At 48.9% G+C, this 22,363-nt stretch overlaps 1 protein-coding gene across 11 annotated transcripts in view; it reads right to left on the reverse strand.

The window, feature by feature from the left end:
• WDR25 (WD repeat domain 25) overlaps window positions 1-22,363 on the reverse strand; it is a 138,088-nt gene that overhangs the window by 24,475 nt on the left and 91,250 nt on the right. For all 11 annotated transcript variants that reach the window (XM_027569354.2, XM_027569355.1, XM_027569353.1 and 8 more), the window contains one exon: window positions 16,482-16,612. In XM_027569354.2, coding sequence (XP_027425155.1) covers window positions 16,482-16,612 — 131 coding nt within the window. The remainder of the gene's footprint in view (window positions 1-16,481; window positions 16,613-22,363) is intronic.

Raw genomic sequence — 22,363 nt, forward strand, 5'->3', positions numbered from 1 at the left:
TCCCAAAAGTGCCAGGCAGACTCATCAGCTCCTTCGGTGGGCCTCTCATTACCCCTCCAGGGCAGCTCTCATCACTCTACACCCTAACTGCCCAACAGTATCTGTCCCCTCCCCTCCACTGTGACCTCAGGGTTTGGGGCAGCGGTGAGCTTCATTCTCCACCATCCCGTGGCCACTTGCCACCCAGCAGGTACTCAGTAAGTGTTGGAAAGATTCCCTGATAAATCAATCTAAACCAAGCAGCTCGAGGACATTGGTGGGAGTGAGCGGGTGAGGAACAGTGAGTTATGGTGGGGCCTCTAGCCCCCCTGCCCCGGGAGAGGGAGCAGACACTCACCGCATGAAGCCTCAGCTGAGCCATTCCCAGCTAAACCCTAAGCGCTGATGGGGGCGCTGCTCCATACAGACCACATCACAAAGTTCAGCCCCTTCCAGACAGATGGGAAAACTGAGGCCCAAATACGGGGGACTCACAAGGGCCACTTGGGCCTTTTCCCCTTAAAGGGATGGGGTGGGGGGAGTGGAGGGAAGGTCTGTGAAGCTGCTCCACAGACAACTCAGAGAGGAAGATGGCACCATCTGTCCGGAGCTGAATGGGAGGGTAAGGACGAGGGCCAGGAGAGCAAGGGGTAGACCTCTTCCTGAAACTCCTGGAACTGTCTGGGGTCCCTGCGTGGGGCACCTTCTCTGGGTCCAAGCAGAAGCAGAATACACACCCAAGGGCAGCCTTCCTAGGTGTGACCCCTCAATCCAGACTGAATTGCTGACCAGGTTGCAGGGAGGCAGGCCATGGGCATCAGGCCTGGGGCGACGGGGACATGAAGAGGATCCCTGGAGAGAAGCAGCCATCTGTGCCTCACTCTCCAGGAGCCCCACCGACCACCCCTGGACAGGTCCTGAGCTGCCACCTTCTGTTGTCTCTGGGGGTATCTATTGGCCAGGTTTCTGGGCATCACAGACCCTCAGACAGCTGCTGGGGTCCCTGGGGCCAGGGTTCCTACTGTAGCATCTCCGAAGGTCCTACTTTCAGTTCTTCCCCCACGTTCTGAGCATCCGTACTTCCTAGGCAATAATTAATTCATCTCTCTTTTAAAAATTAATCAAAGACATGGGGGAGTGTATATGGGAGTCTCTGATCAGCCTGGAGGACTTATGTTCTCACACTGGGCTCTCGAGAACATCCTCAGCCAAAAGTGCAGACACTTGACATTGCGGTCAGGCACACTGCCCGGCTAGGCCAAAGGCACAATCCCCACTCAGCTTTCAGCAACACTGAAGACAGCTCACGAATGCCGATTTCCAGATCTCGTGGGGGCACAGGCTGTGGCGATCATCATCTGAGAACACCAGGATGGCAGGTGGCACTAAGTGAACACCTACTATGTGCCATGCACATTACTAAGTGCTTTACATGTGACTTCACTTAATCCTCAGAACCAGGATCACTGGCCCCACTGTGCTGCCGAGGATGCCCAGATTCAGAGAAATAAAGTGGCCTGCCCAGGATCACACAGCGGGGTGGAGGCAGGGCCAGCATGACACCAATCTGTGGCCCACACTGGAGCCCGGCCCCTCCCTACTGCACATCACAGGCTGCCCCGCCAGAGGCACAGAGTAGCTGCTCAATTAGTGCCTGCTGAATCTGAAACGGATCTGAACATACCCACAGAGAAGCCGTCACGTCAGAGACTGTGAAATTTTAAATTACGGATACAGAACACTAGGGAAAGGAAGAAAAGCAGAAAGAGACAATTACATATGTATCCATGTTGCTGATCCTCTCAAGTGAAAAATTGGTTTTCCTCACTTTACAATGGAGCCACAAATTAAATCGGGTTCTAACAATACAGCCACCCCCCCAAGGGCAGCCCAGCCCTGCAGAGTCTGAGCCCCTGTGCTACGCATGGCCTATGAGCACCTCTTCTCGGCATCCCCAACACTCAAGAAGCAAGGAGGGGCAGTGAACAGAGGCTCAGGCCTACTCTGGACAAGAGATGGAGGCTGTGGAGATCCCCTGTCTAGCCCCAAACACCAGGTCCTGCCCAGTCCTGACGACTCCAACCAGGACACTGCAGGGCGGGGGGGGGGGGGGGGGGGGGGGGGCGGAATCTATCTCTCTGATAAGTCATAGGAACCAACAAAGGCCACTGAGCAGTGCACTGGCCTTGGGCTGGGCTACAGAGAATGCCCCATGCCCAGCACACCTCCTTCTGACCATCACCCCTGCCCCTACTTCTCACTGTCCAAAGCCAGAGCGGATCTCACACCACCAGGCCTCTGGAAGAAGGAGCAGAAGAGAGGAGCTGGCCTACCTCCCAGGCAGCCAGTCCCTGGGCAGAAGAGGACGAGGAAGGGGGGAAGGGCAGGACCTCTTCCTGGGTGCAAGCAGGCCCAGAAGCACAAAGAACCACAGTAACATGGAGAGGAGAGTGAGCGAGCGCCCCCCTCTCCCAGGGCACCTCCTGTGTCCCCACACCAGTGAGCACACTGGAGACCAGCAGGAGCTGACCCATCTGATCAGGATCCTCAGTGAACACAGAAGAGGTGAGGGGGAAGCATGAGGCTATGGCATCCTCCCAGAGGACAGCAGTGGGGTCTTAGGGATCCCCTGGGTGGGGCCAGGGCCTCGGCAGCATCAGGGGAGGGTGAGAGCACTGGGCCCGGAGCCAGGGGAACTCTGGGCAGGCCACTCCTTGTCCGTGGCTCTCATCTAGGGACAAGCATCCTGCTGCCTGTCTGTGTCGTTAACAGGGCTGCACACTCTGCTTCATTACTATTGTTAAAGTCCCCGTGGCCCACAAACCAAATGGCTGCACTTAGGGAGGGTGCACGAGAGAGTCCTATGCTGACAGCTATCTGAGACTTGGGGCCCAGCAAGCTCTCCCTACAAGGAAAGGCAGCTTCTCTAAGAAGCCCCTCCTGGTCTGCCCTCAGAACCACTCACGCACCCCCACAGTGGGGGCCCCATTCCCCAGTGCTGGTAGTCCGTGAGAGCTCAGGCCCCTCCCCCGGCGTCTCAAGGACACCCCCGCTGATTTCCAATCTCTCTACCCAACCTAACTCCAAATCCTGAATTCTACACTCAGCAGGCTGCAATCCCTGCTGGCCGCCCGTCTGAGGTCTGAGGCTGGGGTGACTGGCCGATGTCAAGATCTGAGGAAGATGAACCAGAGCACAATGGACTCCGCACCCCGGGACCAGGTCCGTGACCAAGACAGGGGCCCCAGAAAGAAGCAGGCCTCGCTGCACTGGCCCTCAGCCCCACTTCCTTCTCCCTCATGTAGGTGGCAGTCCCTCCTCTAGCACCCTCTGCTCCCTCAGCCACCCCACTTTCTCCCACCCCCAACCCATCCATCCCTCTGCACCGGCTCTGCCTCAGGATGGAGGTGAGCGTGCATAAGCTGCACCTATGCTGAAAACCAACAAACCAACACACCAACCCCGTCCTTCAGGGGGAATAGGTAATCCCTCCCGGAAGGGAGTGGGCAGCGATACCCAGGACCTAAAACCACGCATACCTCTTAATCCATTCTGTATCTAGGGATTTACACACAGAGATGTTTGCCTTAGTGTTGTAATAAAGGAAACACTGGTATGATAAATAAATGAAGGGCTGGTTAAATACATTATAGTATATTGAGTAATTATTAAAAATTATATCATCCAAAAACTTTTTAACAATATGGGAAGCACTAATGCTATCATATTAAGTTGGGAGAAAATTACATAAAAATGTAAATGTGCACATAAAAGCCCTGAAGGAGGGAGACCAGCCGTCAGCAGTGGTTGTGGCTGGGTTGGGAGTGAGTGAGTGATTCTCCCCATCACAGTTTTCCGTTTCCCAAGGAGCCAACGAAGAGCACGTCGCTTGTGCAGTCAGGAAGAGTGTCTGGAGAACAAGTCCCCTTCCGCTCTCGAGCACGGGCACACGTGTGTCTCCAGGTCACATGGACCCTCCCCCAGCTGAGACGGCCCTTCCCCCGACCTTGCAGCCCAGGATCCAGCTCTCAGCCGAGATCTCGGGCTGCTCCTTTGTCAATTCCTCTCCTCCATCTTCTTTGGAAAATAATTTACCTACTCTTTTTACCAAGAGTGAGACCAGCTCCTAGCAAACAAGTCATACCAGTCCGGGAAGGTGTGAAGTCCTCCCCCACCACCACCATGCCCAGGCCAGTGCTGGGAGCTGGCAGCTGCAGGGAGGGCATGGAGCAGGCCCCGTGCTGGGACCCAGGCTGAGGGAGACAGGCCGGGCAGTGCAGAGCCACCCGCGCTGCAGAGGAGGCTTGGACCTGCCCTAGTGGGCACTGCAAGGTCAGGAGGAGCTCCAAGTAAAGGGGAATGCATTCCGATTTGCGCTGCCAGAAGATGACACTTGCTGCAGGGTGGAAGACAGGAAAGGGTGGGTAGTGAGCAGCACTGATGGCCCCAGGAGAGAGTGAGGAGCAGTCCTGGGGCAAGGCTATGGGGATGGAGAGGGAGTGGATTTCATCGGGCTGGGCAGTAGACGGAGGGGAAGGGACAGGGCCACCCCTGGCCCGTGTGGCACCCTGGTGCATATTAGAAAAAGACACCCCATTAGGTGGAGACCACCCCACACCCAGGGCATGACTTGGCCAGCAGAGCATGGGCTGGATTCCAGCCCAAGCCACTCCTCAGCCAGGAGCCTGTGTGTAGTGAACAACCTACACAACCTCACATGTCGGCCCCAGGAGAGGAAAGCACAGGGGATCAAGGTGGTGGGAAGAGGACAATCCTAAAGCTGCCACTGAGCTTTCTGGCTTGGTCTAGCCACTGGGTGGATCGAGGTGCCAACAGCTGGGCGTGAGGTGTTTCCTGTAGCTTCTCTGAATCCTGTAAATTAAGAAGATGTCCTACACAGGGCAGGTGCTCAGCAAATGTTCAATGAATAAATGAATGAGGCGAGACAGATAACCAGACCTTTTTAAAGGAAACGTTTAAGTCAAAGACTGTAATTAAAAACTGAGAAATTTGCTTGATGTAGAAAGGGCACACAGAAGGTGAGAAGGGGCGTCCGCCCTGCCTTTCCTCTCTGAACACAACATAATGAGTGGACCTCTCGGCACAGCCTAATCACAGGATGCACGGCAGCCTCCTCTCAGCACATCCTACCTCCTTCCTCAGCCTTCACACCAGACCTGCTAACAAGTACCAGGCAATCTTCCTTCAGGGCAGTTTGGCAAGGCTGTGGCTGCCAAGACAGTCTGTCCACTGACGGGGCACAAAGAAGATCCAGTCCTTATTAAAACTGCACAGCCATCAACACACCACCCCATACCTGGGGATCTATTTGCTGGGGCATGGATTTGGGTTACACGAACCTTCCTAAAGTCAAAAAATCTTGGTGGAATTAAGTGGCAGATTCACAGTAATTTGCTCAAGAAATACTGCCTGAACCACTGACCCTGTGCCAATGCACAGAAGTTCTGGGGGTGCCAAGCTGGACAAGCCCATCATGTCCCCCAGCCCTCACGTGGCTCACAGCCCAGTTGGGGAACAACACTGACAGGCAACTAGAACCCAGACGGAGGGAGGGAGGGAGGCAGCCAGACCAGTGGGGTTCGGGATCAGCTCCTAGAGAGGAGATGTGGTGGAGACTGCAGGACAGGCGGCATCTAGCCAGTAAAAGAGGGGAAATTCAAGGCCAAGAGAGAAATAGGCTCAAAATCCATGTGGGGTCAAATTGAAGAGTAAGCCCACTGCAGCCTGTTTCCCCACTGATTACAACTGAAACCCTGGGCAAAATACAAAAAGCAACTCCCTGAAGATTCTCACAGAGACAAGAAGAGAGGTAAGGATGTGAAGTGGCCAGCTCAGACATAAGCTGCTATTTTCTGTCTCTTTCTCTTATTTTCTCTAACAGCTTTGACCTGAGATCAGGCCCCTGGTGGAGACCTGGTGGCAGCTTCAAAATACAAAAAGCAAAAAGCAAAAAAAAAAAAAAAAAAAAAAAGATAGAACCAAAAAGAGAAATACACAAATCCACAATACTGGTAGGGACCTCTCAATAACTGAAACAATAAAGAGACAAAAAATCAGCAAGGATAGAAGAACTAACTGAACAACACCATCAACTAACGTGAACACACTGTCATTTAGAGAACTCTCCACCTAATAACAGCAAAATACACATTCTTCCCCAGAGCACATGGAACACAACAAAACAGACCGTATCCTGGGCCATAAATGAATCTTAACAAATGTTAAAGGACCGAACTCATGCCAATTATGTTTTGTGATCATAACACAGTTATTCTAGAAATTAATACCAGAAAGATAACTGGAAAATCTTACACATTTGGAAATTAAACAATATACTTCTAAATACCCCGCAGGTCAAAGAGAAGTAAAAATAAACTTAGAAAATATTTTGAATCAAACAGAAATTAAATACAGCATATTGAGATTTGTGGGATGTGTGCTTAGAGGGAAATGGGTAGCATTAAAATGCTTATTCTATTAAAAAAACTTCGTATCAGTCATCTAATTTGCCACCTTAAGAAATCAGGGAGAGAGAATATTAAACCCAAAGCAAGGAGAAGAAAAGAAAAATAAGAGCAGAAATTAATGAAGTTGAAAGTAGAAAAATAGCACAGAAAATCAATGTTTCATTGAAATGATCAATAAATCTCTAGTTATACTGATTAAGAAAAAAGGAGAAAAAAGAAAACACAAATGCCAATATGAGGAATGAAAGAGGAGACAGAATCTAATAATAAAAGACAAAATCTGAAGGATAATAAAGGTGTAACCACTTTGGAAACAGTCTGGCAGATTCTCGGAAGGTCACCAGCAGAGCTACGCCATGACCCAGCGATCTCAGTCCTCGGTGAGACGCAAGAGAAACGCAAACATATGTCCACACACAAAAACTTGTGAATGAACGTCCGTAACGACACTCGTAACAGCCCAAACATGGCAACACCACAAATGTCCACCGTCTTGGGAATGGGTGAACACAATTGTGGGGATGCAGATGATGGAATAATACGCAGCCATGAAAAAGGAATGGAATTCTGGCTTCTGTGACAACATGGATGACCCTTGAAGACATGATGCTAAACAAAAGAAGCTGGTCACAAAAGACCACACATTTTTGGATTCTGTTTATACAAAATGTCCAGAATGGGCAAATGCACAGAGACAGGAAGAGCAGCGGTTGCCCAGGGCAGGGGGTGCATGAGAGGGAGGGGTCAGGGGGTGAGAGGTGACCTCTAAAGGGCACAGGGTTTCTTTCTGAGGTGATGAAAGCATTCCAAATTGACTGTGGGTGACGGCTATAGAACTCCAATGAATATACTAAAAACTAATGATTTGTATACTTTAAATGAGTGGGTTGTATGGTATGTGAACTACATCCCAATGAAGCTGTTACCAAAAAACATAATAAGTACTCAAAGCATAGTAAGATAAAAATAGCTAGGACACCAAACCCATGATTTCTTTGGATGCCATTAGTTACAGCAAACTAAAAAACGGTTTCAAGTAAAACAAATTATGAGTCAATTTCAATAAAAATATGAAGATCTCAAAAATCTCAAGAACAGTTGCTCAGTGTAACACAGATTATTTTAGTGACAAAATGCATTATAAAGGACTCATAGGGGGGCGCCTGGGTGGCTCAGTCAGTTAAGCGGCTGCCTTCAGCCCCGGTCATGACTCCAGGGTCCTGGGATCGAGCCCCATGTCGGGCTCCCTGCTGAGCGGGGAGCCTGCTTCTCACTCTCCCTCTACCTGCCGCTCCCCCTGCTTGTACTCTCCCTCTCTCTCTAATAAAAAATAAAAAATCTTTAAAAAATAAAATAAATAAAAAAAAATAAAGAACTCATAGGTTAGAATTATATAAATATTATATTTACATAGTCATTACAGGTCCAGAATCAATGCTTTATATTTTCTGATATACCTTATTGCATTTTTAAGGGCAGAAGTCATCAAAGGGGTGTTAAAAGTCTCAGGCCATCCCTCCTGAGTACCATGGGTCTCCTGTTGTCACCCACCGAGCTCCAGTCACATGTCGGACTGGCAGCCCCGAGAAAGGGCAACAGAGTGGAGCTGAAGAGAGAGGGCAGACTGGGCGACAGGTCTCTGAGGCTCTGGATTCTGGGAACCATTCCCCCAGCTCTACCCAAAACTTTGGAGGACCCAGGAGACACACAGGGATGCCCTAGCTGCCTGTGAAGGCAGCCAGTGAGGCAGATAGATCCATCACACATCGAAGAAACGTACGTCCTCAGTGGGGGTTTCCACAGTACCTTCTAGACTGGTTCCTCCTAAGAGGACAGGGACTAACTGGATTTTGTCACACCACATGCCTGGTGTCTGCTGGGGGCTCATAACATTTTTATGACATCAATAAATGAAATGTGCAATTGGGGGGGGGGAATTTAGAATAAGCCCTGGGTTCAGATCCACGCCCCACACGGCTGCCAGCCCCTGTGCTGACAGCTACCCACTTCAGAACAGCTTCCTCACCTACACCTTGGGGGCAGAAAGGCTATAACTCACAGACTTGCTGGGACTGTTTTCAGGCCTGAGGCCCACCAGAGCCCTGACACCAGGCCCAGAGCTGCATGTGGCCCGGCTGAGTGAACATCTGAACAAAGCACACAGCACTCACTGACAAAGTGCTTTCCTTACACACAAGACTCAAGTTTCATTCATGCTGTGAACAGGAAGCCCTGCAAGGGTGTGGGAGTCAAGCCACCTGGTTCAAGGTCTTACCCCACTATCAGCGGGCCGCATGCTAGCTGAATGCTGGACTGAACCCTCCCGAACCTGGATGCCCTGCCAGTGGAATGGGGAAACAGCTGCCCCAGACTGCTGTGCACTGGCTGAGCTGTCATACAGAGAGTGCTCAGTATGGGGGCCGGCAGGTGGCAGGGATCAGTACCAACTGCTGACAGTGGCCAGAGAGCACCCCAGCCCCACTCCTGCTCAACAGATGGGGCACCAGTAGTTCAGAAAGAGTGGGAATCAGCCAAAGTCACAAGGAGTACAGTGGCCACACTCCTCTCTGCACCAGGCTCTCCAGCCCCTTCCCCATCTCTTCGTCTCTGTTAGCCTCCTATTCTCATATGCACACAAAGTTTGGTTCAAGGCAAAACTCAGAACTGCAGAAAATATAAAGAGTCCAAATAAAAAGTCTTTTTAATATAAAGCTGATGAAAGATACAAATGGAAAGTAATCAAAACCTCATTAGGGCAAATAAGCAACCCGCCTGCAACACACGAAAACTAATGGCACGGAGTCTCTCAGGCAGCTGCCATCACGGGAGTGCACATTCCAGGGCAGAAACCCTACAAAATGCCACTCGGGATGCTCACCCAGGCCCCCAGACCGTGGCCCCCAGGGCTGTGGTTCACAGCTCTGACTCAATATTAGAATCACCGGGAGAGTTTCCAAACCTCATGCCCTGGCTGCCTCTGGACAGGGTCGGGGCTGGGCCAACCATGTTCGCTGACGCTCTCAAGGTGCTTCTGGCCACTGCATCAGGCCAGGTCAGCAGCCCCTGGCTGCTTAGCTGGCTCACAGCATTCCCACTCAGGGGAAGGATGCCTACGGCAGAAGCGACAAATGAGCAAATTGATGAATGGTGGCTCAGCTTCTGAGTCCTGGATGGGCTCACTAGATGGGATTTTTAAAACTTCGTCTTGATCAGGGCTGTTAGTCATTCATGCACTAGGACCCCCACCTTCCCACCCAGGGCCTACTAGCAGGTCAACACTTTGCTAGGTGCTAGGAATAGAGCAGCAAATGAAGCAAAATCACCGTCCTCAGGGAGTTTCCGTTCTGCAGGGAAACTACACACATGAGGGAGAGGCTGTGATAAGAGGCTGAGGTAAGGGTCTCCCCCACTGTCACCTGCATGTCAGGACACACACTGGCAGAGGGGCTGGGACAAAGCTCCAGAAGGAGGTCAAGAAACTAACACAAAATCTGGAAGTCAAGACAGCCCTTTACAACCTTTATAAAAAGAGAAAGAAAAAGATGTAGAACAAGCATGAAATATCGATGATTAATGTCAAACCAATACTAGAGCAAAAGTGAGCTGGCCTGTCAGAGCCACATTATCATGAGAATTTAGCCTAGAACCGGTGGAGGCCAGTGATCTGGAGGCCCAAACAGGGGTCTGAATGCATCCGCAACTCTCTCGGCAGCCAAGAAGAGCCCCAGCTCTGCCCACAGGAGAGAAGAGGAACCAGGGCAAAAGCCAAGATCCCAGGTCAGGAGCCACATGTCCTAGATTTGCCAGAGCTTTTCTAATTTCCAATGCTCAATCCTGCTCAACTGAGAGGTAATTTGCTGAGGTTGGGGTTCCATAATTTAATCTTACAAAAAGGGTGATTCACTAACTGTGCATTATGATTTGATTCATGATACAAGGGTGAATTTAAAACCTATGTTAACTTGGCTCAAACTACACAGTCATCTTAAAGTGAACTTTAAAGTAACTGCAAAGTAACTACCCTGAGCATTCCCCACAGTGCTGGCAGGCCCTGGAGAGCTGGGACCCTCTTATATCTCTGTGACCCTACAACCCCCAGTCCTTGCTGCGCTCAGAGCCAAGGACCTAAGAGGCTGGAGATAAGTGAGGCCAGTTACTGTCATTTACCAAAAACCAGGGAGCATGAGAGCTCAGAGCCGGCCAACCAGTGCACTGTCAGGACCATAACAACACACCTCATCTGATGCAGGATCACACAAGTCCTCTGCCTCTGTCCTCACTTCCCGAGTGACCAGTTGCAGCTGAACTGCAGCTAGCCCTTATATCCCACTTGTTGGAGGGCCATTCCATCTGTACAGATCCCAGGGTAGCCACTGCCCCCAAGCTGGGGGGTGGGGGGGATGGGTGCTGCTTCAGGGCTCCATCACGATCAGAGGGATAGCAGACCCAGGTTACTCCATGAGCACCTGTCTGGTCCAGGCCCTGTGAGAGATGCTGGGGCACAGGCATGACTCAACTCAGCCCCCCACGGGCAGCCATAAATACCTGTCAGCTGAAGGAACTCACAGTCAAGTAAGAAGGCAAGGAGCTATCACTGAAATAGGTCACAGACAGTGCAGACCAATCAAGGATGAAAGCCAACGGAGCTCACATGACAGAAGCAAGTAACCTCTTATGTTCAGAGGCCCTCTGGGCCCCGGCTTCTCAAAGTGTGGTCCACGGACCATTTGCCTCTGCATCTCCTGGGAGCTTGTTAAAAATGCAAGACCTCATCTGCAATGGACTGGATGTGTCCCCCCAAATCTGTATGTTGAAGCCCTAATCCTCAATGTGATGGTCTGGAGGAGAGGCCTTTGGAAGGTGATAAGGTTTAGATGAGGTCATGAGGATGTGGCCCCCATGATGGGACTGGCATCTTTCTAAGGGGATGAAAAGATTGGAGCTCTCTCCCTCCATTATGTGAGGACACAGCAAGAAAGGAGCCCTCTGCAAGCCAGGAGGACAGTCCTCACCAGAACCCGACCAGGCTGGCACCCCGATCTCGGGCTCCCAGCCTCCAGAACTTTGCAAAATAAATGTCCTGTTGTTTAAGCCCCTATGGTACTTTGTTCTAGCAGCCCCAACAGACTAAGACGTCATCCTCACCGCAGATGGCTGACACAGAATCTGCATCCTTACAAGAGCCCCAGGCGCTCGCCAGCACACAGGTAACGTGCAAAGCCATGCTTTATGGATGGCCTTCTCCTGCCCCCTGGCCATACCCATGGAGAAACCACGGCTGAGAGAGACTGTAGTCTGAGGGGTTTGCCTACAATCACCCAGCTGCATGCGCGGTACAAGAAGGCCGTGAGCCCAGGTCTCCTGTAGCTCAGGCCAGCAGCACTGGAAGGTGGGAGGGGCTTCTGGAGAGAGGGACCCCACAGTGACATGAAGGCCAGCCCACAGGTCTCCTGGACTCCAGGCCACACCCATGTTCAAGCACACTGCTGGGAGGAAGAAGTCAGAGATCCCGCTGGTGGTATTACACCAGCTTGAGCCTGCGTGCTCAGCCGACTCACACAGAACGCATACTGCTGACCTGCTGGAAATGAAGTCAAGGCACTTTGTAGTGATGAGAGATGTGCTCCAATATTCAAACCCGAGGCAGAGAGAGATCGGCCAAGAAAAGAAGAGAGGGAAGCCAAACAGCCCATTTGCTCTAATGAATTGGGCTGGCCCCGAAAAGTCCGGAATCCCAACATTCATCATTTGGCTCAGCTTAAGGGTCATAAAATCATATGACTGGAAAGTAGCTTAAAAGTTATCTGTTCCAACTACTCTTCAGACTCCATTCTCTCAGATGGTGGCAAGAGGTTGTCTGGCCCTGCAGTCGAGTTCCAGTGATGGGTTCTATCCCAGCACAGCATGCCCCAGCTCTGTCCTTGGAAACCTACCCCTTGCCTTCAAAATGCTGATTCACAGTGACCCAGTGATTTGAGTTCTGGGACCCAAGCTTAAGGAAATAAACATCAAATATGGAGAGCACTAGATGCAAAGATGTGTGTCTTACAGAACTGGGTGGTCTGTTTGGAGATTATAACGACAGAGAGAAACTTGACTGAAGAACACAGTTCTCTGGAAAAGACATTCTCTGAGCATAAGGTCTCTGTAAGGAGGCCTCTAATACAGTGAGCACAGGGGCACCCACCTTCTTAGCCAGATTGGTAGGCTGAGTCTCGACAATCAATAGAGTGACAGATGTCACAGCCAGACCTAGCCACAGCAGGGCCCAGCCAGGTTCTGCAGCCCATGTGGTCTGTTGTAACTACTCAGCTCTGCCACTGTAGTGTGAAAGCAGCTCCAGATGATACACGAATGAGTGCATGTGGCTGTGTTCCAATAAAACTTTACAAAAGCAAACAGAAGCCAGATTTAGCCCTGGACTGTAGTTTGCTGACCCTGATCTCCACCTTCACACCTATTTAAGTGGCAAAAAGAAAAAAAAGAGAAAGAAAAAAGGAAGTATCCTCAATGTCCAACCTAGGGAAATGGTTTAATAAGTTAAACCGTTGGAAAACGACTCATTCGATCCATATTTATCAAGTGCTGGTTTATGTCAGATCCTGCTCTGAGCACCAGGGATAAAGGCAAGAAGCAAGTCAGCTAAGCACTCTACATCAAAGGGATGGACTGAAAATTCTTCAAGAGTTTGTGATAACAAGGAAAACCCTTACATTATAGTGCTATGTGAAAAGCAAAATATAAAATCGTGTATAAAAATAAGACCAAACAATGTTTAAAAAAAGACACACACATTTAAAACACACACACACACACACACACACATACACACAGGAAAAGAACAAAAAAAGAAAAATACTACAATGTTACTAATGTCTACCTTTGGCTGGCTCCACTACCCCTTCTCTCTACTTCCCCTCTGTCTTTGAATTTTTCATGTGATCACATATTACTTTTACAATAAAACAGTCCCTCCTGTCGTATTTAAAAGGGGAAGCTGGTTTTGATTTTAATCTGAAGTCTGTGTGCCTCCTGCCTCCACCTGCAGTTTTCACCACTGTCTCTGAGGGTAGTCCAAAAAAGCCAAGCTGCTCAGCCCCAGATGTTCAACCACAGAGGAGAGGGCTGGAGAGTTCAGCACCCGGGACAGCGCCATGCACCCTGGCAACCCACCAGGCTCAAAAATGAGCCACACCAGGTGGGAGCCAGAAGGCCAGGAAGCCTGTGCCTTTCCTCTCTGGTCCTCTGGCTGCGCCCACTTGAGACACTCAGGCAACACCTGTCAGAGGAAACATAACTGAAGCGGGAGACAGAACTGTCTCTGAGTGCTGATGCAAATGGAACTAGCCCTGTGACCCAGACGGGGAGGAGTAGCAGTCGGATTGTTGGTAAAAAGGAAGTAAAAACAAACACTGCACAGATCCCTTTACCCACATTATTAGCTTGGGAGAGACTCGCAAACATGCCAATACCAGTCACAGCAACATCTGCTTCTAATTGCTTCTCCCCCAGCATTTTCAGAGCTTGTCAGATGGCGTCGGCCCTAGGAGAAAATCCAATATTTTTAACAAACTCTTAAATCAGATGGTGTCCTTGGTGAGTAATCTCTTACGTGTTTGGTCTTTGAGGCTAAAAACAGTAAGCACACCTTTAAGGGATGTGGCCATCAGCAGGGGCTGGGTAATAGAAGGTCCCTCTTCAAGCAGCATGACTAAGAGTTTCCAACACACGCAGCCCAAATATAAGTGTTCCAGTGTTGTTGTTGTTTTTTTTTTTAATTCCATTGTGTCCACTTCTTTATGGGTAACTTTTCTCTTTTCCAAATATTTTTGTAAAAAGAAGTTTATGAAAGAAAAATATGAGATTTTTTAAAGAGTACACCTCTCTGTGTTTTAATTTTCCCACAAGATACCTATAGACAAAACTTTTCTTTTAAAGAATTTTCTTTTAAAGACACTATTTCTGTTCTTAGGTTCTCAAAACACCAGCAGCCCCTTCCAACATTTGGAAAGCGCCTTCCTGCAGTGGCTAACTGAACCTTCAAATCTGGGAAGTCCAAGGTGGGGCAGGAGGCAGACGTGGAGAGGAAGCCTTCAAGGAAGAACTTTTGGTCCTGCAGCAGGCTGGAAGCCTTCAGGGTGGGACCTCAGAACATCCTGAATCCCAAATGCAGGAGGATACTCTGACAGTCTGTACCTTCTTCTTTCAAAGTTAAGCTTAACATGGGCTTTATTATCAACTACCCTGGCTGGGTGCCTCCTTTAGATCAGGGCAGTGCTTCTCAGATCTTGAAAATAAGTCATCCTAAAGTCATGGAGCACCCCTAGAGGCAGCCTGGACATGGCTCTTCCTCATTACTCCTCTATGAACCTATCATCCTCAAGCCCTGGCTTCTCACTGCTCACCCAAACCAAGACTCACAATGACTGAGTGCCTCTCTGCCCAGGGCCAGTCCCCTTGCCTGGAGCCCACACCCTGCCAGGTCAAGTTGGTCACTGGTCCCCATATACACTTCATACTCCTACCTTCTGTACGTACGCATTCTGCATGGCTGTCTTCCTCCTTTATTCCCTCACTCAGTCAACCAAGGCTTGCCAAGTACCTACTATTTGCCAAGCACGATTCTAGGAGCTATAAGTCAACAGCAAACAAAACAGACAAAAATCCCTCCTCTGGCAGAGCTTATATTCAAGTGAAGGCAGACAGGCAAATAAATAAACATGTAAAATCCACATATGCCAGGTGATGATAAATGATAGGGAGAACAGTGAGGTAGCAAAGGGAACTAATGAATGCCAGGGGGTGACCATCAAGGTGGTCAGAGAAGTCAGAGAATGCCTTATTGGAGAGGTGGCATTTGAACAGAACCCTGCAGGAGAGAGGGAGGGAGCCTCTACAGAGAAAATGGGAAAAGAGCATTCCAGGTGGTAGGTGCAGCAGGTGCAAAGGCCCTGAGGCAGGAATGTGCTGATGTGTTTTAGGAAAGGCAAGGACACTGGTGGTAAGAAGGGCATGAGGGAAGATCATGTGGGCCTTGTGGGCCACTGTAGGGACACTGGCCTTTATTGGGAGCGAAATCAGAGCCTAGAAGGTTCTGACCAGGGGAGAGGCACATCTGACTTGTGTTGTGACAGATCACTCTGGCTGCTGTGTTGAGAAAAACTGTAAGGAGCAGGGAAAGAGAGATACCACACTGGAAACTACTGCAATTATTCCAGCGAGAGTCAATGGCAGCTTCAACCAGAGTTAGCACAGGATTTGCTCATGGTTTGGATGTGGGGGTGAGAGCAAGAGCAGAGACAGGGATGATTCTGATGGTTCTGGCCTGAACACCTAGACAGGTGGAGCTGCCATTTATTACGCGGGTGAAGGTAAAAAGAGCAGCGCCTTGGTGAAGGGGGAGTGGGGGTTGGCTGGGGTGGAAACCACTTCTCTGTGGGACTGTTCATGACCAGCCTTTTAGCTCCAGAAGGAACGTAGTCTCTAAGAAGCCTTCCTCACACCAAGCTGAGAGTGCTCACCCCCTGAATGCTGGCCGCCCTTCCCTCACTCCCCTGCAAATCTCTCTCTTTCTCCCTCACACACATGCACACATACACACATGCGTGCATGTGAACGCACACACATGAATGCACACACACGTACACGCACGCATGCACACATACACATACAGTGCCTCTCCATGCCAGTTATCTGCATCCACACATTATTCCCTTGAGTAACCCAAAAGCCGATTCATTCTATACCATCTGGAAACATTTGCATACAGTAGATGCTCAGTAAATATGTTCAGTAACAGGCTACATAGAATCACACCTCTGATGTTTCAATATTCTAACAACTCAAGAATGTTCTTTAAAAACAACTGCACATTACCCTGAGCACTGATGAAACATGAATGGTAATTATCCCATCTCCAGGGTCCTGCACCTAGATGCTGGCCCACCCCCAGGCATTCACAGCGCCGCGGCAAGCTCCCCTATGGAGAGGCCACAGGAGGAAGATAGGCATCACCTTGCCGGTCCTTATATCCCAAGCTTTGACTTCAGGGTGGAAGCCTCCACACACAAAAAGGCTGTGGTCTTTTGGATGAAATTTCAAGGTAGTGATCCTGAAGTCACTCTGACCACTGAAGAGCTGGGTTCCTGCAACACCAAACAGAGAAGAATGAGTTAAAAAATACTCGGGTCACAAAATATATACCTTAAAACTCAGATGCCATCTGGTGCAGAGCTATAGGCAGACGCAGCCCATCTGGGCCTGAGAGAGCCATGAGACTTCCTGGAAGCACAACAGGGGCAGCAGCACCTTCTGCCTCACGATCTAGCCAGCCCCCCCTCCCTCCGCCTTGATTAGCTGAACTCCCCTAGAGCTAAGCTAATGGCCGGACCCATGAATACCGCCACCTTTCCTGTGTTCCGTAAATACTGCGATTCAACTCATCTAAACCACACAATGCCCTACACCTGCTCCACAACTGGAAAAAGCCAAGGCTCGGGGAGATTAAGTAACATTACCAGAGCTGCACGATTAGTACAGAGATTATTTACCTAGGAGTCTAAAAACAAAAACGCAGGATGCTCCAAACTGGTCTTTTTAGGATCAGCCATCTTACAATCATGACCTTACAACAACCCATGAATGGCTTGCTACAGGGTGTGGCAGGCAGGGGTGATATGACACTCTGGGCAACAAATGAGAACATGACACCACGGGGGCCTGAGCGCCAGTATGGACAGGTGGTGTGGCCAACTGGGGGTCTCAGAATTCAAGACAGTCCTATCTGTCATGAAACTGCTGTCAGGCACTCGTGCACGTGCAAATGTGTGTGTGTACATATACACATACAGTGTGGAAAATGTCTGTTTTGTCATTGGGATCTTTTAGAGGTAAGCTATATAAATAGGTTGAACTCAGGGAATGTGGGGAACAGATCTCTGACCCTGAGCTCAGGTCTGTGGGGTTCCAAAGCCAGTCCTCCTTCCTGTATGTGGTACCACCTTATATCCCAGAGCACTGGCTGTAGTTCTCACGTGTTCAATTCAACACCACTGAAAATGCATCCAGAAACCAGACTGGCCTTGGAAGCCATTCTCACCACCGGCAGTCTCAGTGCTGCCTCTGAACATATCCCCAGGGGCCAGGCCATTCCGCACATCCCAGGCATGGTACCTGCTATGCACCACACCCACCAGGAACTTGAAGGTGGCAGCCCTCAGAGATGTCGGCAAGGGCTCCCACAGCCCAAGAAGGACCACCTTGACTGCCCTTGGCTCACAGAAACTCCTCCACTGGAGAGGCAGTGGGCAGTTAGGGACACAAGAAGCCAGCACCCAAGAAGGAGACCAATGTGACACCAAGATCTCAAGCACCACTTCCTCTTCTAGGAACCCAGAAACCATGTTCGCTCATTCATTTCAGAAAGCACTCCCAGCTGTCCTGCTTTGTGTTCAGGACCCCCACACAGTGCTCTACCAGCTCACCAGGTAAGGAAATGAAAGTCATCGACTGGTACTCTCGAGTTACAGCAGGAGCCTTTATAAATCCAATTTGCCTAGATCCGTGGTCTCTGCACTCTTCTGACAGCATGCCCCATCAAGGACAAGCCCTTAAGCACGTATCTCCGAGATGTGTTTGTAAGTTACACAGTGTGCTATCATGCCAATAAATTATGAGCATTAAAACACCAAAAATAAACCATTTTAAAGGATGAGACAAGGACAAAATAACCAGTATTTTCAAGTATATTTTAACATGCCATTTACTAAATGCATCAACAAAGCCCTTTGAAATCATTAAACCAAATGAGTTAACAACATTTTTAGTGAGAGCTACCGAACTGGCTCCACTTCCGCTTTTTTTTCAAAGGTACGGAACTTTCTGTGACTCAGTGATTTGAAAGTAGCCCAGTTACGGCTTCAGTTTACTCATCGAGGCCTGTCAGAGGTAGCAAAGACTTCTCCCAGAGATGCACAGACCTGGACGGAAGACATTCACCACCGGCATCAAGGGAGATGTTGTCTACTCCCATCTGCCACTGATCCAAAGGAGTGTGTGAACATTTTGCTAGGAAAGCTCCATTTCCCCTCAGGTCAAAGAATGGTTCCTGCGACTAATGAGAGGGTAGTACTGCATTCTCACATTTTTAACAAGCAAATTCAAAATCCACTAAAATTTTCATTTAAAGGATTTTAAAGCAGACTAGAAAAACTGCTCCCAAGTTAAGAGTGCAGATATTAGCATTTTTAATAGGTGACACATTCATGTAGTTTTTGGCAACAAAACTTACAGAATGATGGAAACAAAAACATCTGTTTTCAAAATATTCTTCTCATAGTACAAACTTCTTGGAAAGCAGTTACTCTCTTGTTCTTTATTAAAATGTCACCTTTCCCATGATGGATGATTGTGATTTTTTTTCTAACATCTTCCAGGGGCCCACAATTTGCAGTTATTTATCATCAGAGAAAATTTGGGAAACACTTGAGGTTTTGTAAATGAGGATTCTACACTTCTTTAAGCTCAACAAGCCCCTAACTGTTGCTGAAACACGCAGTCCACAAAGATTTTCATGGTCATCCTATGTCACTGCAATGGCGTCAAGAGCTGGCCACCTCGGGTCCTATCATCCTTAATGATGAAGGGACTATAAAACAACACTGTCTAAACGAAGGGGAGCAGTAAGGCAAATATGGGTGTCTGCCTGGTGGAATGTTGAAAAGCTGTTTAAAACTGGAATCACAAACAGTGCTCTTTGGCAAGACAGACAGTACCTGATACCTATTCTTGGAATTATAGAAGAATTAGGTAGGGATTGGTATGGACAGAGACTGGGAAGAGATACACCAACTTGAAGTGAACTGTTCTACGGGTAGTGAGATAACTTCTTAAATTATACTAATATTGTTGTCATAATGCTTTTTTTTTAATAAATAAAGAATTCTTCCAAAAAGGCATCGGAAAAATGAACAGACTTAGTCTGGGACCTATGTGTCTCTCTCATTAGGTCAACAGATAAGCAACTCTCTCTCTAACAAACAAAAACTCCCCTCCCCAGGAATTAACCTAACTGGAAACCTGGTATTCCTTGAGCTTCCTCTTCTATCCTGAAACTCGTTCAGGCTACAGTTCGTGGTCAGAAACCACCCATGATGTGCCCAGTTAATAGATGCCCCCTCCTAGGGAGGATGGGGCAGAGGGCTGCCCACCGCGGTCTCCATACACCCGGGCCAGGACACGGAGCAGCACTTGTGGGGACCTCAGGATGGGCATCAGAATGCAGCTCAGGCCCAGGATGCTTGCTCCAGCCAAGCAGCTAGGGGATCCGTCCACGGGATGAGGGAAGGCATGACCATCATGTCCCCTAGATGGAAAAGGGGCACATAGATGCCACTGTGGCCCCCACACCACTGAGAAGGCCCCAGCAGGCCTGAAATCTGTCCTCCTGACAGAGGCAACTGTGCCCACTGCTGACCTCTTGCTCGTTCAGATTCACTGCCAGTCCTTAAGCCCAAAAGGAAAAACAAATGATCTGCCTAGAGAAAAATGTTCCTTGTTTCTTGGACCATGGCATATAACCATATGCTTATTTCAGAGACGGCAGTGAATTAGCCATATTTTTTCAAAAAGTGCGGTGATAGTCTTGCCAACAATGGGGAAAAGATGGGAGGAAAGCGAAAGCTGAGTTGCTAAAAGATGAGGACTGAGCTTTTTCTGCTAAAAAAAACCCATGTATTTCTGCGTGTTATTCTTCAACCTCCTAAAGAGATTGAGAAGAGAATCTATGTCTCTTAAGTACTAAAATGTTCTTCTTAGAAGACAAGCTTTATGTCTTTCCTCCTAGTTTTGTTTATAAGAACTAGGTCTTTGCTGTATTTGTTTGTTAAGAGGATCCGAAACTAAAAGATTTTAAAGTTTCTAATAAGCTTCCAGATACATAATGGGAAATACGAAGGGAAGGAGGTCGAGCACAATACTGTGGGTCAGAAGTTAGGACCCCAGCCACCATTGTCCAGCACTGTGCTTGGAACAGGAGGTGATGCAGGCTCAGAGCACTGTGCCTGGAACAGGAGGTGATGCAGGCTCAGAGCACTGTGCCTGGAACAGGAGGTGATGCAGGCTCAGAGCACTGTGCCTGGAACAGGAGGTGATGCAGGCTCAGAGCACTGTGCCTGGAACAGGAGGTGATGCAGGCTCAGAGCACTGTGCCTGGAACAGGAGGTGATGCAGGCTCAGAGCACTGTGCCTGGAACAGGAGGTGATGCAGGCTCAGAGCACTGTGCCTGGAACAGGAGGTGATGCAGGCTCAGAGCACTGTGCCTGGAACAGGAGGTGATGCAGGCTCAGAGGGCTGAAAGCCACACAGACCCAGGTGCCATCCCAGCCCCAACACTTCCAGGGGAGGGACCTTGGAAAGGTCCCTTGGGCAGGTCCCTCACTGTGGTGTGTCCCGGGCCACACAAGGCTGTCCGGAGGGCGACACACAACATACATACTACATATAACATAAAGTGTTCTGGAGGACATGGCAAAGAGCAAACAACAAAAGGGAGCCTTTGACTGAGAAAAATTAAACCCCAAATTACTGAATTCATCCTTGGTTAAATTAAAAGCTAAAACCAGGGGGCTCCTGGGTGGCTCAGATGGTTAAGCATCTGCCTTTGGCTCAGGTCATGACCTCAAGTCCTAGGATCGAGCCCCACATCCAGCTCCCAGCTCAGCTGGGAGCCTGCTTCTCCCTCTCCCTCTGCCTCTCCCCCTGTTTGTGCTCTCTCTCTCTCTCTCAAATGAATAAATAAAATTTAAAAAAAAGAAAGAAAGAAAAGAAAAAAGCTAAAACCAAAGGCTGTAAGTTTTTAACAGCAGGAACCTTGAGAGAGGAATGATCTGGAGTTTCTATCTTGAGGCTATGAGAACATGATGCCCTGGGCTAGCCTTTACATTTTGTTGAAGAGACATGGACAAAGGCTGGAAATATTTATCGGAGACTATCTCCAACGTGAACACTAGCCACGGTGAAGGTGAAGGTCCTTTCTCGTCAGATTTGTTCCCACTCTACCTTCTCATACATCGAGTACCTTGTTTATCACGTCCTCTGGCGATGCTACTTTAAGCACAATGGTTAGTTGCTACGTAACCTTTAACTCTGAGACTATCTTTGCTTGTTTACATGTTTGTTATAGAAAGTTCTATTTATTCACTGTATGCTGCTTATAGGAAATTGAGTTTTTAAATATTTAATCCACTAACACTGGCTTTATTGATCTGGTTATAATGAACTCAACCAGTATAAGAACGGTTCAGATCCTCTTGGTTAGGAAAAATCACTTCTTTTCCTCCTTGAATCAATAACGATACAAATAAACTACAAATCGTCATTAGAGCAAAAATATGTTTAAAACAGATTGCAGAAACTTAATTTGTTCTCTTGACACTATTATAACTACCCGTGCTTCCATCACCAATGATGCTAAGATAAGGCAGCTGGTAACACTAGCCAGGGAATTCCTCACAGTTGCCCCTCTTCCTTTCTCAGGTGGAAACCCAGGTGACCACACACGTGGCTGGGGCAACACTGCCTGTCCACCCTAACACCTACCTTGGGGAACCCTGTCGTATGCAAGGCTCTGGGTCCCCAAAGGGTCCTCCTCTTCCACTCAGCATGTGTGGCCCCCAGCCTAGCTCCTAGCACACAACAGACATTTGATCCAGGTCAGATGAAAGCCAAGTATGGGTCCCCAAGAAAGAGAGGGGAAGTTCATGCCCTCCTCTGCAGGGAAATGGCACCTGTTACCTCCAGGCTTGTGTGCGGCTTGCACGTGTCATGCCACAACCCTCTGTGGTAGGTGTAATTAGCCCTTTTCACAGCAGGAGAAATGAAAGCTCAGGGAGGAAAA

This window comes from Zalophus californianus, chromosome 6, assembly GCF_009762305.2.
Source record: "Zalophus californianus isolate mZalCal1 chromosome 6, mZalCal1.pri.v2, whole genome shotgun sequence".
In the NCBI taxonomy this organism is placed as follows: domain Eukaryota; kingdom Metazoa; phylum Chordata; class Mammalia; order Carnivora; family Otariidae; genus Zalophus; species Zalophus californianus.